Source organism: Pipistrellus kuhlii, unplaced genomic scaffold, assembly GCF_014108245.1.
Source record: "Pipistrellus kuhlii isolate mPipKuh1 unplaced genomic scaffold, mPipKuh1.p scaffold_m20_p_5, whole genome shotgun sequence".
In the NCBI taxonomy this organism is placed as follows: domain Eukaryota; kingdom Metazoa; phylum Chordata; class Mammalia; order Chiroptera; family Vespertilionidae; genus Pipistrellus; species Pipistrellus kuhlii.
Window position 1 is genome coordinate 33,679,301 of NW_023425551.1, and position 22,873 is coordinate 33,702,173.

Consider the following 22,873-nt stretch of genomic DNA (forward strand, 5'->3'; position numbering starts at 1 on the left):
CAAGTGAGCCAATGTTGTTGTTGTGTTTTCCCAAGTGGGGCTGCATCCTTGCACGCAGCCCGTGTCGCTTTGGAACCCGTGTCTGCTGATACAGGGTTGCCACCTACTGATTCAGCAGCCGGCATTTCTGGTTGTCCCAAATGACCAGCAGGGCTGGACGAGCAAACAGCCTGTTGTGCTGAGAGTCAGAGGAGTAGGCTCCGAGTACCAAAGGTAGCTGAGGAAAGCCTGGTGTGTGACGTTGAGGTAAATAATCTAAGGGGACCTATACAGGAATTGAATGCAGACAAGGACCAGAGACAAGCAGACAAAGGGCTTGGAGGGGAAGTGTAAGCAGTGGTTCTGATTAACAGCCCACCAGCGCTTCCCTCCATTACTGCAGCCGAGACTGCATCTCTTCCCAGCTCCTCTTCTTCCCGGCATAAAGCTGGGCTCCATTTTCCAGATGCCTTTTGGCGAATGTAGCCAGGAGACTCCATTTTGACTGATGAGCACAATGTGCTATTTTCAGGCCTGGCCCATAAAAACCATCTACTCAAATCTGCTTTTCCCCTTCTGTGGTGGGGACATTGGGAGCCATGTGTTAAAGACAGCTCAGCTGCAACCATCCTGGGTCTGTGCGAGGAGCAGAGTTCACCTTCTCCTTTCCTACTCCTGGCGACTGACTTGAAATGACTCAGTCCTGTAAAGTGAGAAAGAAACTTCTTGTTTTCTCAGGCACTGAAGTTTTAAGATCTTTTTGTTACTGCAGCAAAGCCTATCCTGACTCTTACTGTTTTGTTTTGTTTTTCCACAGCCATGACATTATCTGACACCAAGTATGAAATATATTTACTATTCTATAGAAGTGTGAATATGCTAATTGACCATCACACCCTCAAAGATGGTGACACCCACAGCCACAAGATGAAGGCACCCAGACACCTTAACCCCACAGGAGCAGCAGGTGCACGGCATGGCCAGGCCCACCCCCAGGCGGGTCTGGCTGCTCTGCTTGCCTGCCTCTGAAGTCGCCCAGTCCCTCTCAGTCCCCTCCTGGTCTGTACCTGGTTAATTCCTACTCATTCTTCCGATTGTGGCTTAGACATTATTATCTATCTCTTCAAGACTACATTAGGTGACCTCTGTGCTCCCACAGCACCCTATCTTACAGGTCCGACTATACTAGTCTCCGTTCAGGAATCTAGGCTCCATTAGAACATGAACTGTGTTTGTGATCTTTATAACTGAATCTCCATCTACTAACTTGGTACTTCCCCTCAATAGATATTAATTAAATGAAAGACTTACTTTTGAAGTAGCTATCAGAATGCTAATTTAGCCCTAGCTGTTTTGGCTCAGTGGATAGAACAACAGCCTGTGGACTGAAGGGTCCCAGGTTCGATTCCGGTCAAGGGCACATGCCTGGGTTGTGAGCGAGGCAGCTGATCAATGACTCTCATCATTGATGTTTCTATCTCTTTCTCCCTTTCCCTTCCTCTCTGAAAGCAATAAAAATATGTTTTAGCTGAAACCGGTTTGGCTCAGTGGTAGAGCGTCGGTCTGCAGACTGAAAGGTCCCAGGTTCGATTCCGGTCAAGGGTGTGTACATTGGTTGCGGGCACATCCCTGGTAGGGGGTGTGCAAGAGGCAGCTGGTTGATGTTTCTCTCTCATCGACGTTTCTAACTCTCTCTTCCACTCCCTTCCTCTCTGTAAAAAATCAATAAAATATATTAAAAATATGTTTTAAATGCTAATTTAATCATCTGAGTTAATGTTTGAGAACAGCACAATGATTTTATGCCTTTTTATGATTCCATAATTTAATTCAATCCCTTGTACATGAGTGTTACCTATACATGTTTAAGTGACAACTTTCTTTGATAAAAACTTGTTTTATTACTTAAGGGAAAACTGAGTGAAGTTTTGATGCCTCATCCAATATGTGCATTTTATTTAAAAAAAATGACTCTTTTATCCATTTTCCTAATGTATAAGTAAAATTTTTCTTGAGTGATAATTGGGAAAATTCCAGAAAAAGTAATGTAACAATTAAATATAGATGAGGAATAAATTTCCTGATAACTGATGTAGATGCAAAGGAAATATTTTAGGTAAATAGGCCAATATCAGGTCAAGTTTTGATTTGAGGCCAAGGTATTAATCTAAAAAGTGCAGAAGATTTTAGTGGGTTGTTAAAACGTGTAGGACAGCAAATAATAATCTGATCAAGAGCTCTTAGACTTGTGAGAGCCTTTTGGAGAGAAGCAATTTCAACAATAGAAAAGTGTATACACACTCACATACAGGCACACAAGAATTCTAAGGGAATGGATTCTAAAGAACTAAGTCTAACAAGGTCAAGAGGGGATAAGGAGGAAAGAAAATCTTATTCTTGTCAGGTTTTGAATTATAATGGCAAATCTTGACTTTCCAGGTAAATTTTTAGTAACACACTTTGTACTGGTACTGTATTATGATGAGAGATTGCCTTATAGTAGATCGTTAAAGTTGTATATTCTTCTGAGCATATTGGAAGCAGACAATCCTGAGTTGTAGACACAGGATGAGTGCTCATCACAGTTGTAGGTTCTATACCCATGACTTTTCACAGGAATGGTCTTAATCAGAATAAACTGGAAGCAAATGCTATCATTACAAACTTCCAGGGTATGTATAGTACCTCAGGGAAAACATGTCTAACACCACTTTAAGGATCTAGGTAGCGTATTGGACAAAATACTTGAGGATTAAGAGGGGATCAGTAGCTTAGAAAGTAGAGCAAGCCTCAGTCCTTGGCTTTGGAAGAGATTGTCACTGGAGAGGTTAAGCCATGAGCAGGTGAGCAGCCTTAAGAAGGGAAGTCTTCCTTTCAGAGGGCCTCATACAACATTTGCAGTAACTGTATAATAGCACTATAAGCATTTGAAAGTTATCTATGAATTGGAAACTTCACAAGGTAAGGAAAGGGATTCAGGGGCAATGGGAATTGGTCAAGCAGTTGGTGCAGGGTAAAAGCTCTCATTAGGAGCGTCATACTTAACAGTAAGAGCCAGCCCATCTTGAAGTGAAAGCAAAGCTACCAAATCTGAGTCCTGCCAGCAGAGGGCAGACCATTGAACTTTGACTGGGCTTAAATAAGTTTGGCAGATGTTAGCATGAACCAGAGCCTGTTAGTGAATAAAAGGTGATGGATTGCCTGTGGAAGATAAGGAAAGCAACAGAAGTGAGCCTACACTTCTGATGAGCAGATTTTAGAAGTATGACACTATGGTTTTAATTTGCATTTCCCTGATTACTAGTAAAGCCCCTTTCCATGTGTTAATTGGCCATTTAAACATCTTTCATGAACAACCTATTTAAACATTTTGCCCATTTTTTAAGTGGGCTGATAAATGTTTTCTTACTAATGTCTCAGAATATGAACTTTTCCCAATACCATTTATTAAATAGACTGTCTTTACCCACATAGTCTTGCCTTTTCTATTCTTTTTTATTCATAGATTAATTTAATATACAGGTATGGGCTTATTTCTGGGTTCTATATTCTATCCCATTGATCTATGTGTCTGTTTTTATGCCAATATCATGCTTTTTTTTAAATTATTACTATAGGCCGAAACCGGTTTGGCTCAATGGATAGAGCGTCGGCTTGGGGACTGAAGGGACTCGGGTTCGATTCTGGTCAAGGGCATGTACCTTGGTTGCGGGCATATCCCCGGTGGGGGGTGTGCAAGAGGCAGCTGATCGATGACTCTCTCTCATCGATGTTTCTAGCTCTATATCTCTCTCCCTTCCTCTCTGTACAAAATCAATAAAATATATTTTAAAAAAATAAATAAATAAAATTATTACTATAGGATTATTGTAGTTTAACTTGGCATTGGGTAACATGATATCTTTGACTTTGTTCTTTATCAAGATTACTGTGACTATTGTTTTTCTTTGTGGTCCCATATAAATTTTAGGATTATTTGTTCTAGATCTGTGAAGAATGTCATTGATATTTTGATAGAGATTACATCGAATCTATAGATGGCTTTGGGTAGTATGAACATCTTAATGATGTTAATTTTTCCTATCAATGAGCATGGTATATGCTTCCATTTGTATCTTCTTCAATTTCTTTCCTCAATGTCCTATAATTTTCTGAGTACAGGTCTTTTACTTCCTTGGTTACATTTATTCCCAAGTATTTTATTTTTTAGATGCAATCATAAATGGGATTTTTTTTTAATTTCTGTTAGTTCATTATAGCTATATAAAAATGCAACTGATTTATGGATATTAATTTTATATCCACTGCTTTACTGAATTCATTTGTCAGTTCAAATAGTTTTGTCGTTGTTTTTTTTTTGGCAGAATCTTTAGGTTCTTTATACACAGTGTCATGTCAGCTGCAAATAATGGCAGTTTTACTTCTTCCTCTACAATTTGAATCTTTTACTTCTTTTTTTCTTTATTGATTTTTTACAGAGAGAAAGGGAGAAGGATAGATAGTTAGAAACATTGATGAAAGAGAAACATCAATCAGCTGCCTTCTGCACACACCCCACTGGGGATGTACCCTTGACCGGAATCGAACCTGGGATCTTTCAGTAAGCAGGCCAATGCTCTATCCACTGAACCAAACCAGTTTCCACTACTTCTTTTTCTTGTCTAATTACTGTGATTAGGACTTACAATAGTATATTAAGTAAAAGTGATCAAAGTAGCCATCCTTATCTTGTTCCTGATCTTAAGGAAAATACTTTTATCTTTTTCGAAGGAGTAAGATGTTTGGAGTTTGGCCTTTATTATGTTAAGGTATGTTCCCTCTATTTCTACTTTGCTGAAATTTTTAAATCATAAATAGATGCTGAATTTTGTCAAATGCTTTTTTCTGCATCTATTGATATGATTTTTATCCTTCACTTCGTTTATATGGCATATCACTAATATTGAACTAACCTTGCATTCCAGAAATAAATCCCCTTTGATTATGATGTAAAATTTTAAAAAATGTATTGCTGAGCCCTAGCCAGTTTGGCTCAGTGGTTAGAGCATAGGCCTGTGGACCTAAGGATCCTGATTTTGATTCCAATCAAGGGCACATACCTCAGTTGCAGGCTTCTCCATGGCCTGGGCCCTGGTCAGGGCTCATGCAGGCGGCAACCAATTCTCTGCTTCTCTCAGATTGATATTTCTGTTTTCCTCTCTCTCTCTCTCTAAAAATCAATGGAAAAATAGCCTCGGGTGAGGATTAAACAAACAAAGAAAAATGTATTGCTAAATTCAGTATGCTAATATTTTGTTGAGGATTTTTGCATTTATGTTTATCAGGGATATTGGCCTGTAGTTTTTTTTTTTTTTTTTTGGTAACATCTTTGTCTGGCCGAGACCGGTTTGGCTCAGTGGACAGAGCATTGACCTGCGGACTGAAAGGCTCCGGGTTCAATTCCGGTCAAGGGCATGTACCTTGGATGCGGGCATATCCCCAGTGGGGGGTGAGCAGGAGGCAGCTGATCCATGATTCTCTCTCATCGATGTTTCTAACTCTCTATCCCTCTGTCTTCCTCTCTGTAAAAAAATCAATAAAATATATTAAAAACAAAAACAAAAACCATCTTTGTCTGGTTTTGAAATCAGGGTAATGATGACCTCATAATATAAGCTTTGAGCATTATTTTTTATTTTTATTTTTTAAAATAGTTTATAAGGATAGATGTTAATCTTTAAGTGTTTGGTAAAATTTATCTGTGAAGTCATTCAGTCTAGATCTTTTCCTTGTGGGAGATCTTTTATTCTATTTCAGTGGTAGAATTTTCTTGGTTCAGTTGTGAATAAGTTATATTAGCCATTATAATTTTCTTTCCTGTTTTCTGTATAGTCTAGTCAGATTTTTATATCTAGGTTATGTAACCCTAATAAATGAATTGGAAGATAGTCCCCCTTTTTCTATACTCTAGACTACTTTGTATAAAATTGTGATTATTTTCTCTTTGGATGTTTGATAGGCTGAAAATCATCTGCGTCTGGATTTTCTTAAGTTTTTAATTCATTTACCAGTTATAGGTCAATTTTCTTTCCTTTTTTCTTTTTATGTAGCACTCAAACGATACAGTTTTCCGAGAATTTGACCATTATACTGAAATTTTAAAATTTATTGGCATAAAATTGTTCATGTCATCTTTGCCGGCACTATGCATATAATTCTGTCTACTGTCCCATTCTGATTTTGCTCATTCTTTTCATTTTCTTTTATTATTATTATTAACCTTAGGAGAGTTTAATGAATTGTATCAACCTTTTCAAATACCTACATTTTGGTCATCAAGATCCATTATCCCTTCCCTTCCAAGTCCAGAGTCAGAAAAGGCTATGGACATTAGGTCACCTCCAGCTTCCTGCTCTCAAGGCTAGGGAGAGGCAAGGTCCCTAAGGCCCCTAAGGAGCCCCAAACCAGGAAGATGGGGGACGGGTTCCTAAGCACCCCCTGCAGGTCCCTCCCTTAGCCTCCCGCCAGAAGGCCCCAGGCAGCTGGAGGGGGGGGACTTCCGGGAGGAAGGAGGCGGGGGAGGCAGGTTGGCCCCAGCAGGGGTGATGGGACCTGGACTCCTCCGTGCAGCGGCCCGGGCTACCCTGTGGGGCGCGGCCCGGGGCGGCGTGGGTCCAGCTCCAGCTCCAGCTCCAGCGCGCGCCCTGCGCGGCGGCGCGGGCCGGTGTGCGGGGCGCGTCCCCGGGCCGCCTGTGCCGGGCGCGGAGGCTCCAGGCAGCGGCCCGGCGGCCCCGTGCGCCCGGCGCTCCGGCAGAGGGAGCTGTGCGCCCGGCCCGGCGCACGCACGGCGCCGCCCGCTCCCTCTTGCCGCCGCCGCTGGGCCCGCCCGCCGGGGAGGGGCTCCGGCCTCGGCGACAGCTGCTTCCTGCTTCCCGCACGCCTTCGCCGCCGCGCGCCCTGGCCGCCGCGAGCTCCCCGCGTGCCGCCGCCCGCCCAGCTCCCGCCCGCGCCCCGGCCTCGCCCCGCACAGCACGGCTCGTCCGCGCCCGCTCCCGGAGCTCGCGCCCCACGCCGCCCTGCGCGCCCCGGCCATGCTGTCCTTCCAGTACCCCGACGTGTTCCGCGACGAGACCTCCGTGAGTGCCCGCTGCTGCCCGCGCCCATCGGCTTCCCCCGCCCAGCGCGCCGCGCCGGCCGCCGCCCGCAGCTCCGGGCCCCGCGCCCCCCGCGCCCCTCCTCTCCCCTCCCCTCCCTCTCGGCCTTTGTTCCCGAGAAACGGGGCCGGGGGCGCGGGCTCCTCCCCAGCCGCGGAGCCTCCGGGGGCTGGGCGCTCCCCGCCTTCAGGCGGCGCGCAGCCGGGGATGGGCCGCTGCTGGGAGGTTTCCTGAAATCAATGGGGAAATCAATGGGGTCAAGGGCAGATGCCCAGGTAGGAGGAGGGATCCCTGCTTTTGGACCGGAGAAGCTCTTGGGTAAATGTAAATATGGTGGTAGGAGAAAGTGTGAGGGGATGGATGATGTAGGATTTATACACAAAGCAAACTTTTTGAACTTCCAAATGAAGAATTCGTAGAGTTGAAGTTCATTCATTCGGTTTTACAGCGTGTCCTGAGCGCGCTTACCCTGCCTGCCCCAGGCCGGAGGGGCGTTGGGGAGTTGGGGATAGGACAGAGGAACGCTGAGTGGAGCAGGGCTGATCCAAGTTTTCCTAAACTAGAAAGGAGCTGAGAGGGAGGGAGTGAGAGGAGGACTTAGAAGGGAGAGGGGATGGCCTTTTTTTTTTTTCAGGATGAGCTTGAGTTTTGCTTAGTGGAGGGGTTAGCCACCATGAACCTCAGCTGTAGATGAACTCAAGGTGGCTGTTGAGATCAGGTGGGTGGAAATTACCCTTTATGTGCGAGGAAACGTCAATTTGGCACCTTAAGGACTATAGTGCGACCAAATGTTGTAGGCATGATTCTCTTAGGAAGAGCCAGGTTTCTCAGATTATTTAAAATAGGATCAGATTAAAACTATTTTTTGTGAAATACAGTTGTGTTCTCTTCTGCTTTCTAGGGCCCAGTTTACGCCGGATTGTGCGTTAAAGCACATATCACTTTAGGTTTAAGGGGACTACGGCTTTATCATAAAGGATGTTGTTTTAAATGACAGAAAATATGTGGCCTTTACTCTTCCAAGTGGCACTGATGCACTCATGGTTCCTTTGACCAGTGGCCATCCGGTGACCATGTTTTCTCAGTCTGTCCCGCGGCTTGCTTATTACATTTGCTCCAACAACCCAAGAACCCCTATTCCTGTGGTTCAAAAGGTTGTTTCCTTTGTGTTTGGGAGTGAAGTGATCCTGCTGGAGTGGGAAGAGGACAGACAGAGCAAGTGGGGAGGCCCGGGGGCTCGCTCTGGTTTTGTCACTCACTAGCAGGATGCCCGGTGGCACGTCATTCACCTGTTACAGGTCTTCTTTCTCCTAAGTGGGATGGATATTTAGGGCTGGCTTGTTTCCACAGTAAAAATATCTTTCATTCATTCACATGACAGTCTGGCCCTGCGGAGAGAGCTAGGCTTTAGTAATGGGACGACATGGCAATGAATATCTCCGTTCGGTCTTGAGGATCTTTGAGGTTTCAGGTTTGATAAAAATGTAAACAATTGCCCATTAGGTGGTTTGTTAAGTGCCCTTTCAGAATTGTACTGTTTTGTGTAGTGGGTTTTTTTTTTTGGAGGGGGTGGAAGGAGGGTTGTTTCTCACTTTATTTTCCCTTGTTTGTGTTACCAGAATCCTACGGTTTATTTATTTATGTTTAATAATACTTGAAAGGGTTAAGTGAGGGTTTCATGAAGACATCAAATAAATTATGAATAATTAGGTCAAAAGAGTGTATATACTGTGCCATGGGTTTTAAATCTCTCCAGTTCCTTCTTCCCGAAGAACTCATAACCCTGAGCCTCATGGACAAAGGGAAGGTGGCTGAGGTCCACAGTGTACTCAGCCCAGCCCTGATAGTCTACACCGGGTATCTTTTCCCTGTGACAAGAGCCCCGATTACTAAGCTCTTGGCTGGACGTAGCATTTCCCCAAGGGATAGCCTTGACTGCTAGGATGGGTCTATTTCTGTCTGGCAGGGACTAGGGATTGCTGTAGCTCCCCGTCTCTCTCACCTGAACATCTTTCAGCCACATACTGGGCAGTGTCCTGCTGCCCTGTGGGGTTCGAGTATACAGTCCCTTTTGGTGGATTTCTGCTCATGAGCAGAAGTGTGGAAACCATGACACTTCCTGGGTAATGCCATTGCCCAATCCGTGGGACAGGCTTGGCCCAGGCATTAGAAGGGTGTGTAGGGTGAGTGGGGAACGCAGGAGGGTGGGGGTTAATTTCTATCAGGAGCAGAAGATAATACTCGAGTTGAGCCTTGAAGTTGGCAGGTTGGATAAGGCAGAAAGGACACACCTTGCCTTATGACTAAGAGAAAGCCGTAGTTATGTGGGGCTGAATGGTCTTGAAATGGCATGTTTGTAGGATGGCAGGGAAGGCCGTTGTGAACAAGAGCATCCATGGACGGACACGCTTGGATGGGGTTTGAGAAATCAGATCGGGACAGGTTTCAAGGGCTCCGCCTGCTGTGTGTCCAAGAGTCTACATTTTGTCCCGAAGGCAGCAGGCACGTCGTTGAACCTTCAGAGTAAAATATTGAGTAGCAACAGTGGCCTGTCTAGGCTCTCGTTTTTGAGCTCTTGGGGGAGGTGAGGGGTGATTGGCAAACTTAAGTGAGGAATGAGAAGCTGCATAGCTTGAATTCAGGGGCTGCGGCTGTGCGAACTCCCAATTGAGGATATGGTACGGTGAAAGAAATAGGGGGAGGGGGCGCTTGGCCGCTTGGGGTTGCCTTGGGGAGTTCTCATCCTGATTGCTCATGTCCGCTCAGTAACTGACCTCAGTCTGGTTTGGATGACAACACTGGTTCTGAGCAGACGAGGCCGCGTCCTCGGTGGTCAACGCCGCTCAGGGGGCAGCGTGCTGTAGGACACGTGGGCTCCGAGTCAGGGTCCAGCTGCCCACCTGCCAGCTGGCACCTGACCCGGCTCCTTGGCGAGAGGTTAAGGACACAGGCTTTGGGGTTGGCTCGGAGGGGGCCACAGCCCTACCTTAGGAGCCACCTGAGCTTTATCAATTGCTGCCGCTCTCACTGGCTTCTGTTTCCTCACCTGAGGAATGAGGGGGAATGAGGACACACGAGGTGATGCGGCTGCTGTCTAAAGCGCAGTGGTTAGCTCACAGGGGTCTCTGAGCAGACAGCAAATATGTGGCCTTTCCTCTTCCTAAGCTCTCCAAATAACATCCCATCATCTGTAAAAGAGGAACATCTAAAACTTGGGGCACAACAGGGTGGATATTCAGTTAAGGTTTATTGCTTCAGGCTTAGCGCTTGGCAACGCCTTCCCTTAGTCATAAAACTATCACAGTCTCCAGTTAATCTTTCCCGCTTCCTTTTGAAAAGGTAAGTCTCTGGATGTGTCAGAGTCTTAGGAACACAGTCCCCGCGGCTAGTCCTTCCCCTCTGAGGAATATCGGGGGGAAAGCTGTAGGCGGGTTGTTTTTAGTCCCAGCTCTGGTTCCGAACTCCGTGTGGTCCTGGGCGTGTGGCCCAGGCTTGTTCTCGCCGTGCCTCGCTCCTAAAGATGTCCAATTGGAAGATCCTTTACCCGGTTTCCTATTGTCAGGAAAAGGACGGTGGTGGTTTTAAGCATAATTCTTAACCGCTTCAAGGTGTGTCAAATGTAAAAGACTTGAGGATGGGAAGATGAGTAGCCTTCATTCGGTTGTGACAGCTGACATGTAGAGGCCTTAGGTAGGGATTGAAAATGGGTGTGTGTGTTTCCCCCCCGAAGACTGGTCATTTTATGAAGACTCCCCAGGAGAGGTGTTAGCCTGGCTGTTGAGAGCAGGTCCCGGGTGTTCCACCTGAACCGCCCATCCTTCCGGGTGACATTTCCCCAGGTGTGTGCTTACACACACACACACACACACACACACACACACACACACACACACACCACCACCCCCCCCCCCCCCCCCCCCCCCCCCCCGGGGAGGAGGACAGGTGCAGACCCTTTGCATCCTGACGGCCTGGGCTTTCCTGCTCATACAGGTTCTTCTCACTTGGCAGCAGCTGCCCTGGAACTTGGACCAGAAGTAGTAACAGCAGGTTTTTCTCTTCCAGGAGAGTGTCTGCTTTCCTTAGGGCAGTGTTTCCCAAACTTCTCTCATGACGAGAATCACCTGGTGGAGTTGTTCAACGACAGATTCCTGAATCCCAACTAAGAAGTGCTAAACTAGAATTTTTGGGAACATATAGATAAAATTGTATACTTAGTGCTCAGTTAAGTATACAATTTCACATGTATGTTCCCAATTTTACCTGTATGTTCCCATTTTCCTATATGTTCCCATATAGGAACATACAGCTCCACCAGGTGATTCTCGTCATGAGAGAAGTTTGGGAAACACTGCCTTAGGGAATAGCCCCTACCGTCTGGATAGAAGGGAGCAATAAAACTGATGAAAAGTTCATCTGAGATGGTAGGGGTCTTCCCAACAACCTTCTAGGACACATGTGTCAAACACAAGGCCCGCGGGCCAAATCCGTCCCGCCAGGCCTTGCAATGTGGCCCGAACCGCGCTGTCATCACTGCACTCCGCTGCGTTTCCATCACAATGACAGTTTATGACTGTTCAGTAAACCATTTGGCCCGCGATTTAGGCTGGATTTTAGATTTTGGCCCCTTCTCTGATTGAGTTCGACACCCCTATTCTAGGAGAAGCCGTAACCAGAATGTTGGGATTGTTCAGAGAGACTTGATTGGAAAGACGTCGTCAGTGGCGTCTCGGTTATCTGGATTAACCCGGGTGGTTTAATGTGGGAGGGATTGTAACGATTTTTGCCTTTGCAAACTGTCTTTAGGCATTATCGCCTGAGGAGGCATGATTCCAGGTGGCTGCTCCAGACTGGGACAGTCTCCGAGGCCAGGCCCAGGAATCCGGGCTTCCAGAAGCCCCCCCACCTCTGGTCGTTCTGAGGACCAGCCCCCAGGGGAGCTCCCGAAGGCTGCCCCTCAGCCAGGCCCTGCTCACACTCAGCAGTTTTATTGCTGTCAGGGTGGCTGTGCCTCCTTTTATAAACAGCGAAAGAAAGCATTTCATTACAACACACACAAAAGGGAAGGAAGGCTTCAGTTTGGAAGTGCTCCTTCATTGCATCGGAGGCGGCATTTTCAATTAGAATGGGCTGGTGTCAATTGGAGTCCTTGTTAACTACACATTAGTTAAGTTTCTTGTGGGCAGGTTAGACAGCAGAGCAAACTGATCGCATTGGGTATTGAAGGGAGGCTTTCTCATCGGGAGCACGCTCGGTGAGAACAGGGGAGTAAGCGCTTGGCCGTGCCCTCCGCCATCCCGGCTGCGCTGTGTCATTCTGTGCTGTGCCGCGGGCAGCGTGTTTCTTCAGCCCAGCAGCAGCCTTGGCTCGGTGTACAGACAGAGCTGCTGCCTCTCCTGACCTTTCCTCTGTCTTCCCTCTCCAGTAAAGCATTCCTTTCACGGAGGGCGGCCTGACACCTTTGAGAACCTGCCAACTCCAGTCCACGTGGCAGTGTGGGCACAGGCGCCGCTGCCCGTGAGCCAATGGGGTGTTTGTGTCTGTCCCTCTCCTCTCTCTCCGTCACATTCGGAAAAGACTAATGTCGTTGGGGACAGACACTAATTACCCACTAACACATTTTGTCTTTTGCAGGTGCAGGATTATCATGGGCATAAGATTTCTGACCCGTACGCTTGGCTTGAAGACCCAGACAGCGAGCAGACAAAGGTAATCCGGGCTTACGATTGGTTTCGACAGCCTCAGTGGCTAGCACCAAACTGTGCACACCGGTCACCAGGGCTGTTCCTACCTGCACTTTCTGCTCTGGTATGGCGGATGGGTGAATATACTTGTAAGCACTACCACGTTGAGTCAGATGATTCATGAGAAAAGTTGAAAGCACGTTTAGCCCCAGAGAAGATCAAGTAACTGGTTTCACATTATGTTTATGGTTTATAGCACATGTGTCAAACACAAGGCCCGCGGGCCAAATCCGTCCCGCCAGGCCTTGCAATGTGGCCCGTACCTCGCTGTCATCACTGTACTCCGCTGCGTTTCCATCACAATGACAGTTTATGACTGTTCAGTAAACCATTCGGCCCGCGATTTAGGCTGGATTTTAGATTTTGGCCCCTTCTCTGATTGAGTTCGACACCCCTAGTTTATAGTGACACCGATGAACCAACTATTTGAAATGAAAATATTAGAAAGAAAATTGATTAAAAAACAAAAAACAAAACTAAACAGCGACAAAGTAAGAATCTTAAAAGCAGCCAGAGAGAGAGAGAAAGTTACATACAAAGGAACCCCCATCAGACTAGCAACTGATTTCTCAACAGAAACATATCAAGCCAGAAGGGAATGGGATGAAATATACAAAGTCATGCAAAGGAAGGGTCTGAATCCAAGAATACTGTACCCAGCAAGGCTATCAATCAAAATTGAAGGGGAAATCAGGAGTTTCACAGACAAAAAAAGACTGAAGGAATTTATCTCCACCAAACCAGCAATGCAAGAAATGCTAAAGGGTCTACTGTAAAAAAAAAAAAAAAATACTGTGAAGAAAACAATTGCCTAATACATTTTTTTTCCCCTAAAGAAAGAAAATCTTATAATTGAACAAGAATCAGGTCTTAAAAACTAAGTGCTGATATTAGATGACTTCTTGATTTTATTGCAACAACAAAAAATGAATGAAATGATAAGTAAAATAGTAAATCTCCTATTTTATAGATATAAGGGGTGGAGGAGAGGATTTTCTGCTCTGTCTAAAAACATAAAACTTACCCATTATTTTGGAGAAACACTTTCCTATTAGTTTGGAGAAACGCGTAGTATTTTGAGTTGAAGTCTCGTTTCATTAAAAAGCTACCTCTGAGTGCTACAGCCCTCAGGTATGTTTTCTGCCTTGTGCTCAGGACTTGGCCCTTGGACTCCTCATTTACATATTCCGTGAGTGGTTAAGTTCTTCTGGGTGAGGGAAGAGTGTTTCTCAGTCCACTTCAAGTTCTTGGACTCTTGCTTATAACCGTATTTACATATACTTAATACATAAGAATATATTTACAGTTTCTAATAGGTTCACATTCCAGAAGTTTACTTGAGCTTCTTTTGAATCCCAGAATATTTACCATTGTTTCAACAACAATGAAAAATCTTAAATGCACTCTCAAGTTTTACAGACCAGCTTCCGAAAAGCCTTCGTCTCAGTACCCTCTGTATTGTGGCCCCTTGATGCTGTATGTACCACTGTTCTCTGGAGAACTGATCTGACTTCCAAGGCCGTTCAGATTTGCCAGGAAAACACTCACTCCTGATGTGAGGGGGGAAGAGCTTGACGGGTTGAGGGGAAAGGAGTGGGGTTAGCTGGGCGAGATAATCTGTGGAAGAGAAAACGTAGAGGCAGGAAGAGGTTGCTCCTGCTTGAGTAAATCCCACATCATCTCTTCCTTTTTCCTTCATTCCCATGTGCTCCTCTCACTTGCCTTCTTTTTTGCCACCCTCACATATTCTTTCTGGCATTTTTCTTCTCCTGGTACAAATGGTGGCAAGAGACCACAGATACTAGAGGTGCTACCAGTGAGACAAGACTGCAGAAACGACTGCAGCTTCTTCCCTATCCTTACTTTAAGGATAATAGACTTTGTAATGCTTTTTTTTTTTTTGAGACTTTGCAATGGTTTTTACTTCTGTCTACTAGAGGCAGCCCGTTGCACGAAGATTCGTGCAATAGGCTTTCCTTCCCCTGGCTGCCAGCACCAGCTTTCCTCCGGCACCCGGGACCCAGGCCTTCACTCCGGCCACAGTGAAGAAGCCAAACCTTGAAGCTTCTCCGCTCCTGTCACAGCAAGGATTGGATTCTCTGCTCCAATCGCAGTGGAGAATCCAAGCCTCTTCAGTCGTCTTCAGCTGGAACCTTCTGTCTTCACTCCGCACCTGCATATGCATATTAACCCTCCATCTTTGTTGGGTTAATTTGCATACTCCTGATTGGCTGGTGGGTGTTGTGGAGGTATGGTCAATTTGCATATTTCTCTGTTATTAGTGTAGATAATCCTCTCCCTTTCTGGGTGAGAATAGTATTTGAACTTTTCCCTTTTTCTTTCACGAAACACTGGGTTATAGAGCTGGGTGGGTAGAGCTTTCCAGATGAGAAACAGACGGGTATCTTGTGTAGCAGGCGAAGGCTCTCCCTCCGCAGGGAAGGCTAGGAGGAGCAGGGAGGAGCTGTGGGGCTGCCTCCTCACCTGGAACCTGCCACAGGCTGCCTTGATGGCCCAGCATTGGGCCAGGCTGGGACGGGTTGAGCCTGGGAATGGAGAATCACAGGCAGCGGCATAACCGGTGACGGATGGAGGGCACCCACAAAGGGAGCGAGCCTCCTGTGCGTCTCCGGGAAAGCCTTCCCCAAGGACTGTCTCTGTGATGAGGTCTCAAGTACAACCTGGACTTTTTCAGTCTTTGATGGTGATGAAGTCATTCAGCAATGTCAGAATAGCCCAGTTTTGGTTTATATGTTAATGAACACACACTTTGCTATTCCTTAATTAATAATGGCTGGTCCTGTGGTCAACAAGGCACTTATTAGTAGATGAGACCTGGGTAATTAGTGATTTTACAGTCAACCTTTGATGGAACTAATGAGTAAACCCTGTTATTTTCAAGGTGTATGTTTATCGGATGCTTACTGAGTGCCAGGTAGTTCACTGGTAGTTTTGCCTGCTCTATCTCATTTCATTCTCAAACTCTTAAAATAGATCTTTTTATTTTTCCCATCTTACAAATGTAGAAGTTGAATTACTGAGTGATACGGCCAAGATCGGTCCGCTAGTAAGTGTAGAACTGGTATTGGAACCCAGGTAGGCCAGGTTGTCTTCAGCTTTAGATTTAAGAGGAGGACTTGGGTGTAACAGCCTTGGGAATGCAGGCGGAGGGAACATATTCATGCCCTGGGACGTGATAGGTCCTCCTGTGTGGGCTCACCTGCCCACACCTGCCAGCCTGTTCCGGCTGCGAACCTCAGGTGTCAGAGGGCCGTGCAAGTTCATCTTTCCCTCGGTATCCTCCACGCACGCCTTTCTCACTTCTCTGTGAACAGGCTTGTTATTCACAAAAGCTCGTATGCCATCTGGGATCTGATGAGTTGAGTTTGGGTCTCAGACTGAAAAGGTAGGGTATGTTTTTCAAATGAGCAGAAGAGCAGCACAGACATTTTCTACTCATAGTTATTTGCGTGTACAGAAAAAAAAGTGCATTAGCCATATGCCTTCGGGTAAAGAGGAGAATCTTCACGTTGCTTCCAAAATAAAGAAAAGGCTACTTGTATTTATACGCTAGCCCTTTACCCTAAGATCTGAAATGTATCAGTAGTTCTTTGATTTAGTCCATGGCTAATACAGGTTATCGAGTTCTGACAGTGCCTGGCATGTAAGGCTTTGCCCTCCGGAAAGGAATACCAGAGCAGATTGTCACTTAGAGCATTCTCTAAAGCGAGGGTGGGCGAGTTGAATCTGGATGAGTCCTAGCCAGCTCCCAAAGCCCAGAGAAGCGTATTTTATAGCAAATGTTCCAGGTTGTGGACAATCCTACACGGCTTAATTGATTCTCTGGAGTCAATCCAACCTTGATATGAAAGCTTATCAGAGATGCTTTGCAAAGAGGAAAGAGTAGGCCCATGCTGCTCAGTAGATATCTGACACCAGCCACATATAATTACAATTTTTCTTGTAGCCACATTTTAAAAAGTAACAAGAAACAGCTGAAACCGGTTTGGCTCAGTGGATAGAGCCTTGGCCTGCGTACTGAAAGGTCCCGGGTTCGATTCTGGTCAAGGGCACGTACCTTGGTTGCAGGCACATCCCCAGTGGGGAGGGTGCAAAAGGCAGCTGGTCAATGTTTCTCTCTCATCGACATTTTCTAACTCTATCCCTCTCAATTCCTCTCTGTGTAAAATCAATAAAATGTATTTTTTTAAAAAGTAACAAGAAACAGGTGCAAATAATTGTAATATACTTATTTAGCCTAGTGCAGTTGGCCCTTGAACATTGCAGGAGTTAGTTGCGCTGACCCCCGAGCAGTTCAGAATCTATGAATAATTTGGGAGATTGGATATAGGGCCCCCTACCCTCCCAAACTTCAGATTCCAAAATATGGGTTGAAAATACTGTTTTCGGTCCTTGGTTAGTTGAATCTGATGAGAATGCAAAACCCATGATACAGAGGGTGACTATATATTTATTGAAAAAAATTCATGTAGAAATGGACCCATGCAGTTCAAATTTGTGTTGTTGAAGGGTCAGCTGCATACTCAGAATATTAACATCTTAACATGTAGTTAATATAAAGTACTAAGGTATTTTACATTCCCTTTTTCAAACTAAATTTTTAAATCCGGTGTATGTTTTACACTCATACCACCTATCAACTCAGACCAGCCACAGATGCTCAAGTAGCTACATGTGGCTAAAAAGAAATTTAAAAAATCTATCTATCTATCTATCTATATATATATATATATATATATAATTGATTTTTTACAGAGAGGAAGGGAGAGGGATAGTCAGAAACATCAATGAGAGAGAAACATCGATCGATCAGCTGCCTCCTGCACACCCCCCATTGGGGATGTGCCCACAACCAAGGCACATGCCCTTGACAGGTATCAAACCTGGGACCTTTCAGTCTGCAGGCCGACGCTCTATCCAAGGAGCCAAACCGGTTTTAGCTAAATAGAAATTTTAAAAAGAAATTAAAGAAAATCTAAAAATCTAACTTGGAATAATAGTGTTTTAACAAGATGACATCTCAATCAAAACAACAACCTAAACATTTGGTTGACTGTCTCTGTCACCACTATTTTTATGTTTGCAAATCTCTGACCAGTGCAATAAAACATGAGCCAAAATATGGATAGCAAAAATAAAATTATCATTCATTGTAGATTATGTAATTGTGTATCTAGGCAACCCAAGATTTCCAACTTAAAATTTTGTAGAATTAATTAGTTCAGTAGTGTGAATATGTACAAAGTAAATATAACATCAGTATCACTTATATATACTGTCAATAATGAAAAATTAGATCTGTCTGATAGCAATAGCCAAAAAGCAAATAATAGGGAATGAAGAAGCAATTTCAAGTCTACTGGGAGAGTACTGTCATGTCTGGTCGAGCAAAGGGCCAGTTGGGGGCATTATTTATAGTGAAACATTGGAAATGATGTCTGTTTCCAGCAATAGTGTAGTGTGTGAGCAGAAGATAGTGAGTCTGCATATAGTGAAATCCTAGGTGCAGTTGTGAAAATGTTGGGCTATATAGACGGCTTACTAAGATGAAAAAGTGCTTCCGATAGACTATTCAGTGGGAGGAGGATACAAGATTTCAGTGCTCCAACTGATTAGAACTTTAAAAACTATCTTTGTAAAAACGATTCTAGGAGAATTTATGTGGAAATACAAACTAAAGAACAAAACTAAGATAAAGGGAACGCTCTGGTAGCTACTAACTATTACATGTATTCTTGAAGAGCCTGAGCTGTGGAGAGGTTTCACTGGTGTGGAGTGGGAAGTGTCAGCGTGAGGGGGGTCATTGCAATGCCTGGAAGACTGGATAGGCAGATCCAACAGGCAGTTGGCCCATACTTCTCACTCAACAGGCATTTCCAGTGTGTCCTTTGCAGATCGTAGGAGGAAGTTTGTAGTGTCCTGTTGTACCCCAATATTTCGACACTGAGATAATTTGAGCCTCCATTCTACTAATAACAAGTCTGCCCCATATGCGAGTGGTTGACTACCTAATCTTTTAACTTCCTAAAATGTCCCTCTAGTTTCCTGCCTCAAACAAGTGAGCAAACCCCAAGGCCCACGCTCTGCCTCAGCTCTTTTTTCTTCCCTCGGTCGGTCTCCAGGCCCCTTCAGGTGTGCCCTGTTCAGGTCGGCCATCTCCCTCTTTCCCTCTGCCTGTCCACAGGCCACTCTGCATGCCCCTCCATGTGGCTGGAGCCCCCCTCCTCTGTCACTGCTCCCAGTAACCTCTCCCATCCATATAAGTTGTTCTCGTTATGATGAGCAGTGGCCCAGTGGCCAAATGCAGAGACTTTAAAATTGTCATGTGATCTTCCCAGCGTAGATGATCATGAAGGGAAGGGAATCTGACTCTCAGGCCTTTGGAGTTGCTTGCTTTGCTTTCCTCACGGAGGCGGCAGTTCACTGACAGGTCGCAGAGAGCACTAAATGAGTAGGTATGTGTTTTCCTGGCCCCTCTGCCCATTGCCGTGCAGTCGGTCCGCACTGCTCCGCCATTTGCTGTCCTTCTTTCCAGTGATCAATTCTCTTGATTTCACTGGGCTTGGTTTTGCAGCCCCAAGGTCCACCTGGAAGCACCGTTCTTGCTACCTCTTGAGGAGTCTCCCTATCGTACTATTTACTTATTTATTATTATTATTATTATTATTTTGTAGTTTCAGTTTCATAGTTGACTATTCCAGAATTTGTTACTGAGTTACTGAAAGGGAGACAGAGAGAGAAGACTGTATGCGTTTCAGAGGATAACTGCCTTAATTGCCACTAATTGCTCAGTCTAATTGTCACAGAAACTGCCCTGGGGCTTTGAGGCAGGAGGGAACCAACTGTAGAATATTAGCTGCATATTAGAATGACTAATTTTTTTTCTTTTTCTCCCTGAGAACAGCCCTGGGAAAAGGGAGAGAAGCAACAGCTTCATTTCCTTTGTGGGTCATTTAGCTGACTCCCTAAATCAGAAGAGCTGATTTAGGGAATCAGCTAAAAGCACAACATTTGTTTTTGCTTATATCCATTCTTTCTGAAAATGTGAAATTACTGTTTGTTTCGGAGAGGATCGAGGAGTACACAATATGGGTCTTCTTTCCTAGGACATTCTTTGCTCTCTCTTCCCAGATCCCAGTTTGGCTGACCAGTTAGGGATAGTCCATGACACCTCATAAGTGGCGAGGGAGAGGAGAGAGGAGAAATCCTTGTCTTGCAGGGTAGGAAACGGGAATTTTACCTTTCTCTTCCCCTGTCCGCATGCTGTTTCCTTCCTTGGCAGGGAAGGTTTAAATCTTAAAGGACTTCTGATCATCTCGAGGATGTTTAGGTAGCCTCAGATTTCTGTGTAGGTGTTTAATGTCACTGTTTGGGGAGGCCAGCAGCTGTTTTTGGGTATCCTTCCTATTATGAAATTTTGGATTTTTGTTTGTTTCTTGCTTTTGTTTTCATTCTTCAAGGTCAACCCTAAAAGTGTGTGGTGTGAGGAATTTCTGCTCAGTTCTGGCACCAGTGTGGCCTTCCCTAGGGTGGAACAGAACCAGCATGAGCAGAGCTAAGGGGAGTGAGGGGGGCAAGAATTCGCCTGCCCAGGAGCCACTGTGCTGTCAGCTGTAGAACCAGCAGGAGAAAGCTAGTTCCTAGGACTTCCATTACCGTGAAGTTCTAGTTCAATGTCTCTAAGCCAAAGACAGCAGATACAGCCTCGGGACTGAGGAATGCATTCAGTCAACGTATAAAAGGCTGGTTTGGTGTATGATGTTCTCTGAGGACTTTAAGACAAACTGTGACTATCCATTTTGCGAATAGCTCCTTCATCCTGTGAGCTTTGCAGGCATTTGGGATGGTATTTCTGTTGGGAAGCAGGGTGAAGGAATAGAGTGTTTTCCAGGAGGGACCAGAAGTCAGAACACACAAATCGTAGCCCTTCATGTTCTTGTTCAGTGAGCATAGTAAGTCACGATACCCAGATGCATTTTCTTCATCTGTAAAACGCATGTAATCATACTCAGTTCATCTAGCTCCAAGGTGTGAAGGATGCCTGGCTGAGCAAAGGCCTATAAAGATTCCGGTGCTGTACCCAGCGATGGTCAGACAAAGAGTGCCGCTTGGGCCCCCTGCTTACATGTATTGGCATACAGACCTTCAGGCTCCATACCTCCAATTGCCCCATGAGAATGTTGAACTTTAAAGACTTAATTTTCATTCATGAAACTAAGCAGAATTTTCCTTTTGAATTCTAGGGTTGTTGTTGTTGTTTGGGGTGTGTGTGTGTGTGTGTGTGTGTGTTGTTTGTTGTTTGTTTTGTTTTTTGTTTTTTACAAAAAGACTTAACATTCTGAATACTGGTTTTTTGTGTGTGTTTTTTAATGGACTTATGCCTTCTGAGTGTTGTTCCATTGTTCCCAGGCATGATGACTAAACTAGGCCAGGAGTACCTTAAAGCTGTGTGGTAGCATTACTTTTAATTACTGCCTTCTGAACCCCATTGGCAAGGCTGTGAGACGCCCATTAGGGTTTCATTAAGGACCTGGATCATCACCCCTTCTCTAGTGGAAGCGGGGAAATGTTTTAGGTAAATATATTAACCCCGTATTATTCCAATCTTCAAGATGTCTGAGGTCTTAAATGTCTCACCAGCACCCATGGAAATGTTTGGCTTTATTATAGTTTGTAAACAGACTTCTCTCAAGTCCACAGTTGAAATATGTGCTTAGGGAACAACTTATCTTTTGATCTGTGGATGAGATAATCGTCCTAACCAGGGCAGGCATTGCTGGTACTGGGCCAGCTTTTTCTAAGCACTGCTTTCTTCTTCCTCTTTCTGCCTCCTCTTGCCTCCTGCAGCAGGGTTTTTCATGTAAGCAGTAGAAGCTTGTGGTGGCAAAGTTAGACACATAAGCAATTTGCAAGTTAGACAAGCATAGGCAGCCAGCTCCTGGGACAGAATGAAGGGGCCAGGCATGGAGCTGGCAGGGACCAGATGGTTTCAGTGCTGCAGGGCGGGAACTGCCACTTTCCCCCCAAACAGTGCGACTGGCATGAGTGATCTCCAGACTTCACCCTCTGCCACTTGTTCAAGTGACCGTGCCCCAGGGAGGGAGTTTTGGTCCCCGAGCTCCAGAAGACTGCTCACTCCTTGGCTGTGCTGCCGGGAATAAGAAAAGATTCGGGAGAAGCCACAAGGACCCTCTTAGTGTTCTGTCCGGCAGGACAACTGCTGGCGTTACCATCCCGCTAAGAAAGCAGGAAGGACCCCGGGGAAGGAGAGTGGATGCTGGCTGCCCCACCTGCCACAGTGCCACCCGCTTCCTTCCCTCTTACCTCTGTGTGTGCTTGGTCCCTCCCTCTCTTCCCCTGCCCCACGTTCGCCTCTGAGCCCACTGAGAATTCAGTTAAATGGGAGAGCGGGCAGAAAAGAAGGGATACACTGTCACAGGCAAGACAGATGTGGCCGACGCCAGCATGGAGTTCAGTACTAGCCTAGGAGGACCAGATTGGAGATGGGGCAAGCCACTTCACCTTTGAGCTGCCAGAGGTCAGTGCTGAAAGGAGGCGGAGCCACGTCTTAGCTAGAAGCCAGGCATCTGGCCTTGTTGGCTCACCATTTTAGAAAAGCAGACCCTAAACCACCGATTTAATGCTAAAGTGCTGGTGTACAGTTAGCATCGACACTTTCCCTGTAGGCCTTTGCTCAGCTTTGGTTTCAGTCACCTACCGTTTCTGAGAAATGCTGCTCTCAGGTATGGTATTTTTGGGAAGAACTAAAGAAGACTGAGCCGAAACCACTTTGGCTCAATGGATAGAGCGTCGATCTGTGGACTGAAAGGTCCCAGGTTCGATTCTGGCCAAGGGCATGTACATTGGTTTCGGGCACATCCCCGGTAGGGGGTGTGCAGGAGGCAGCTGGTCAATGTTTCTCTCTCATCGATGTTTCTAGCTCTCCCTCTCCCTTCCTCTCTGTAAAAAAATAAAATAAATAAAATATATTAAGAAAAA

At 45.5% G+C, this 22,873-nt stretch overlaps 1 protein-coding gene across 1 annotated transcript in view; it reads left to right on the plus strand.

Annotated features, from left to right (window-relative positions):
- The first annotated feature begins 6,856 nt into the window (after positions 1 to 6,856).
- The window catches only part of LOC118706083 (prolyl endopeptidase), a 108,644-nt gene continuing 92,627 nt past the window's right edge, over positions 6,857 to 22,873 (plus strand). Inside the window, exons 1-2 of the mRNA XM_036415255.2 lie at positions 6,857 to 7,094; positions 12,744 to 12,818. Of these exons, the coding sequence (XP_036271148.1) occupies positions 7,050 to 7,094; positions 12,744 to 12,818 (120 nt within the window). The 5' untranslated portion in view covers positions 6,857 to 7,049. The remainder of the gene's footprint in view (positions 7,095 to 12,743; positions 12,819 to 22,873) is intronic.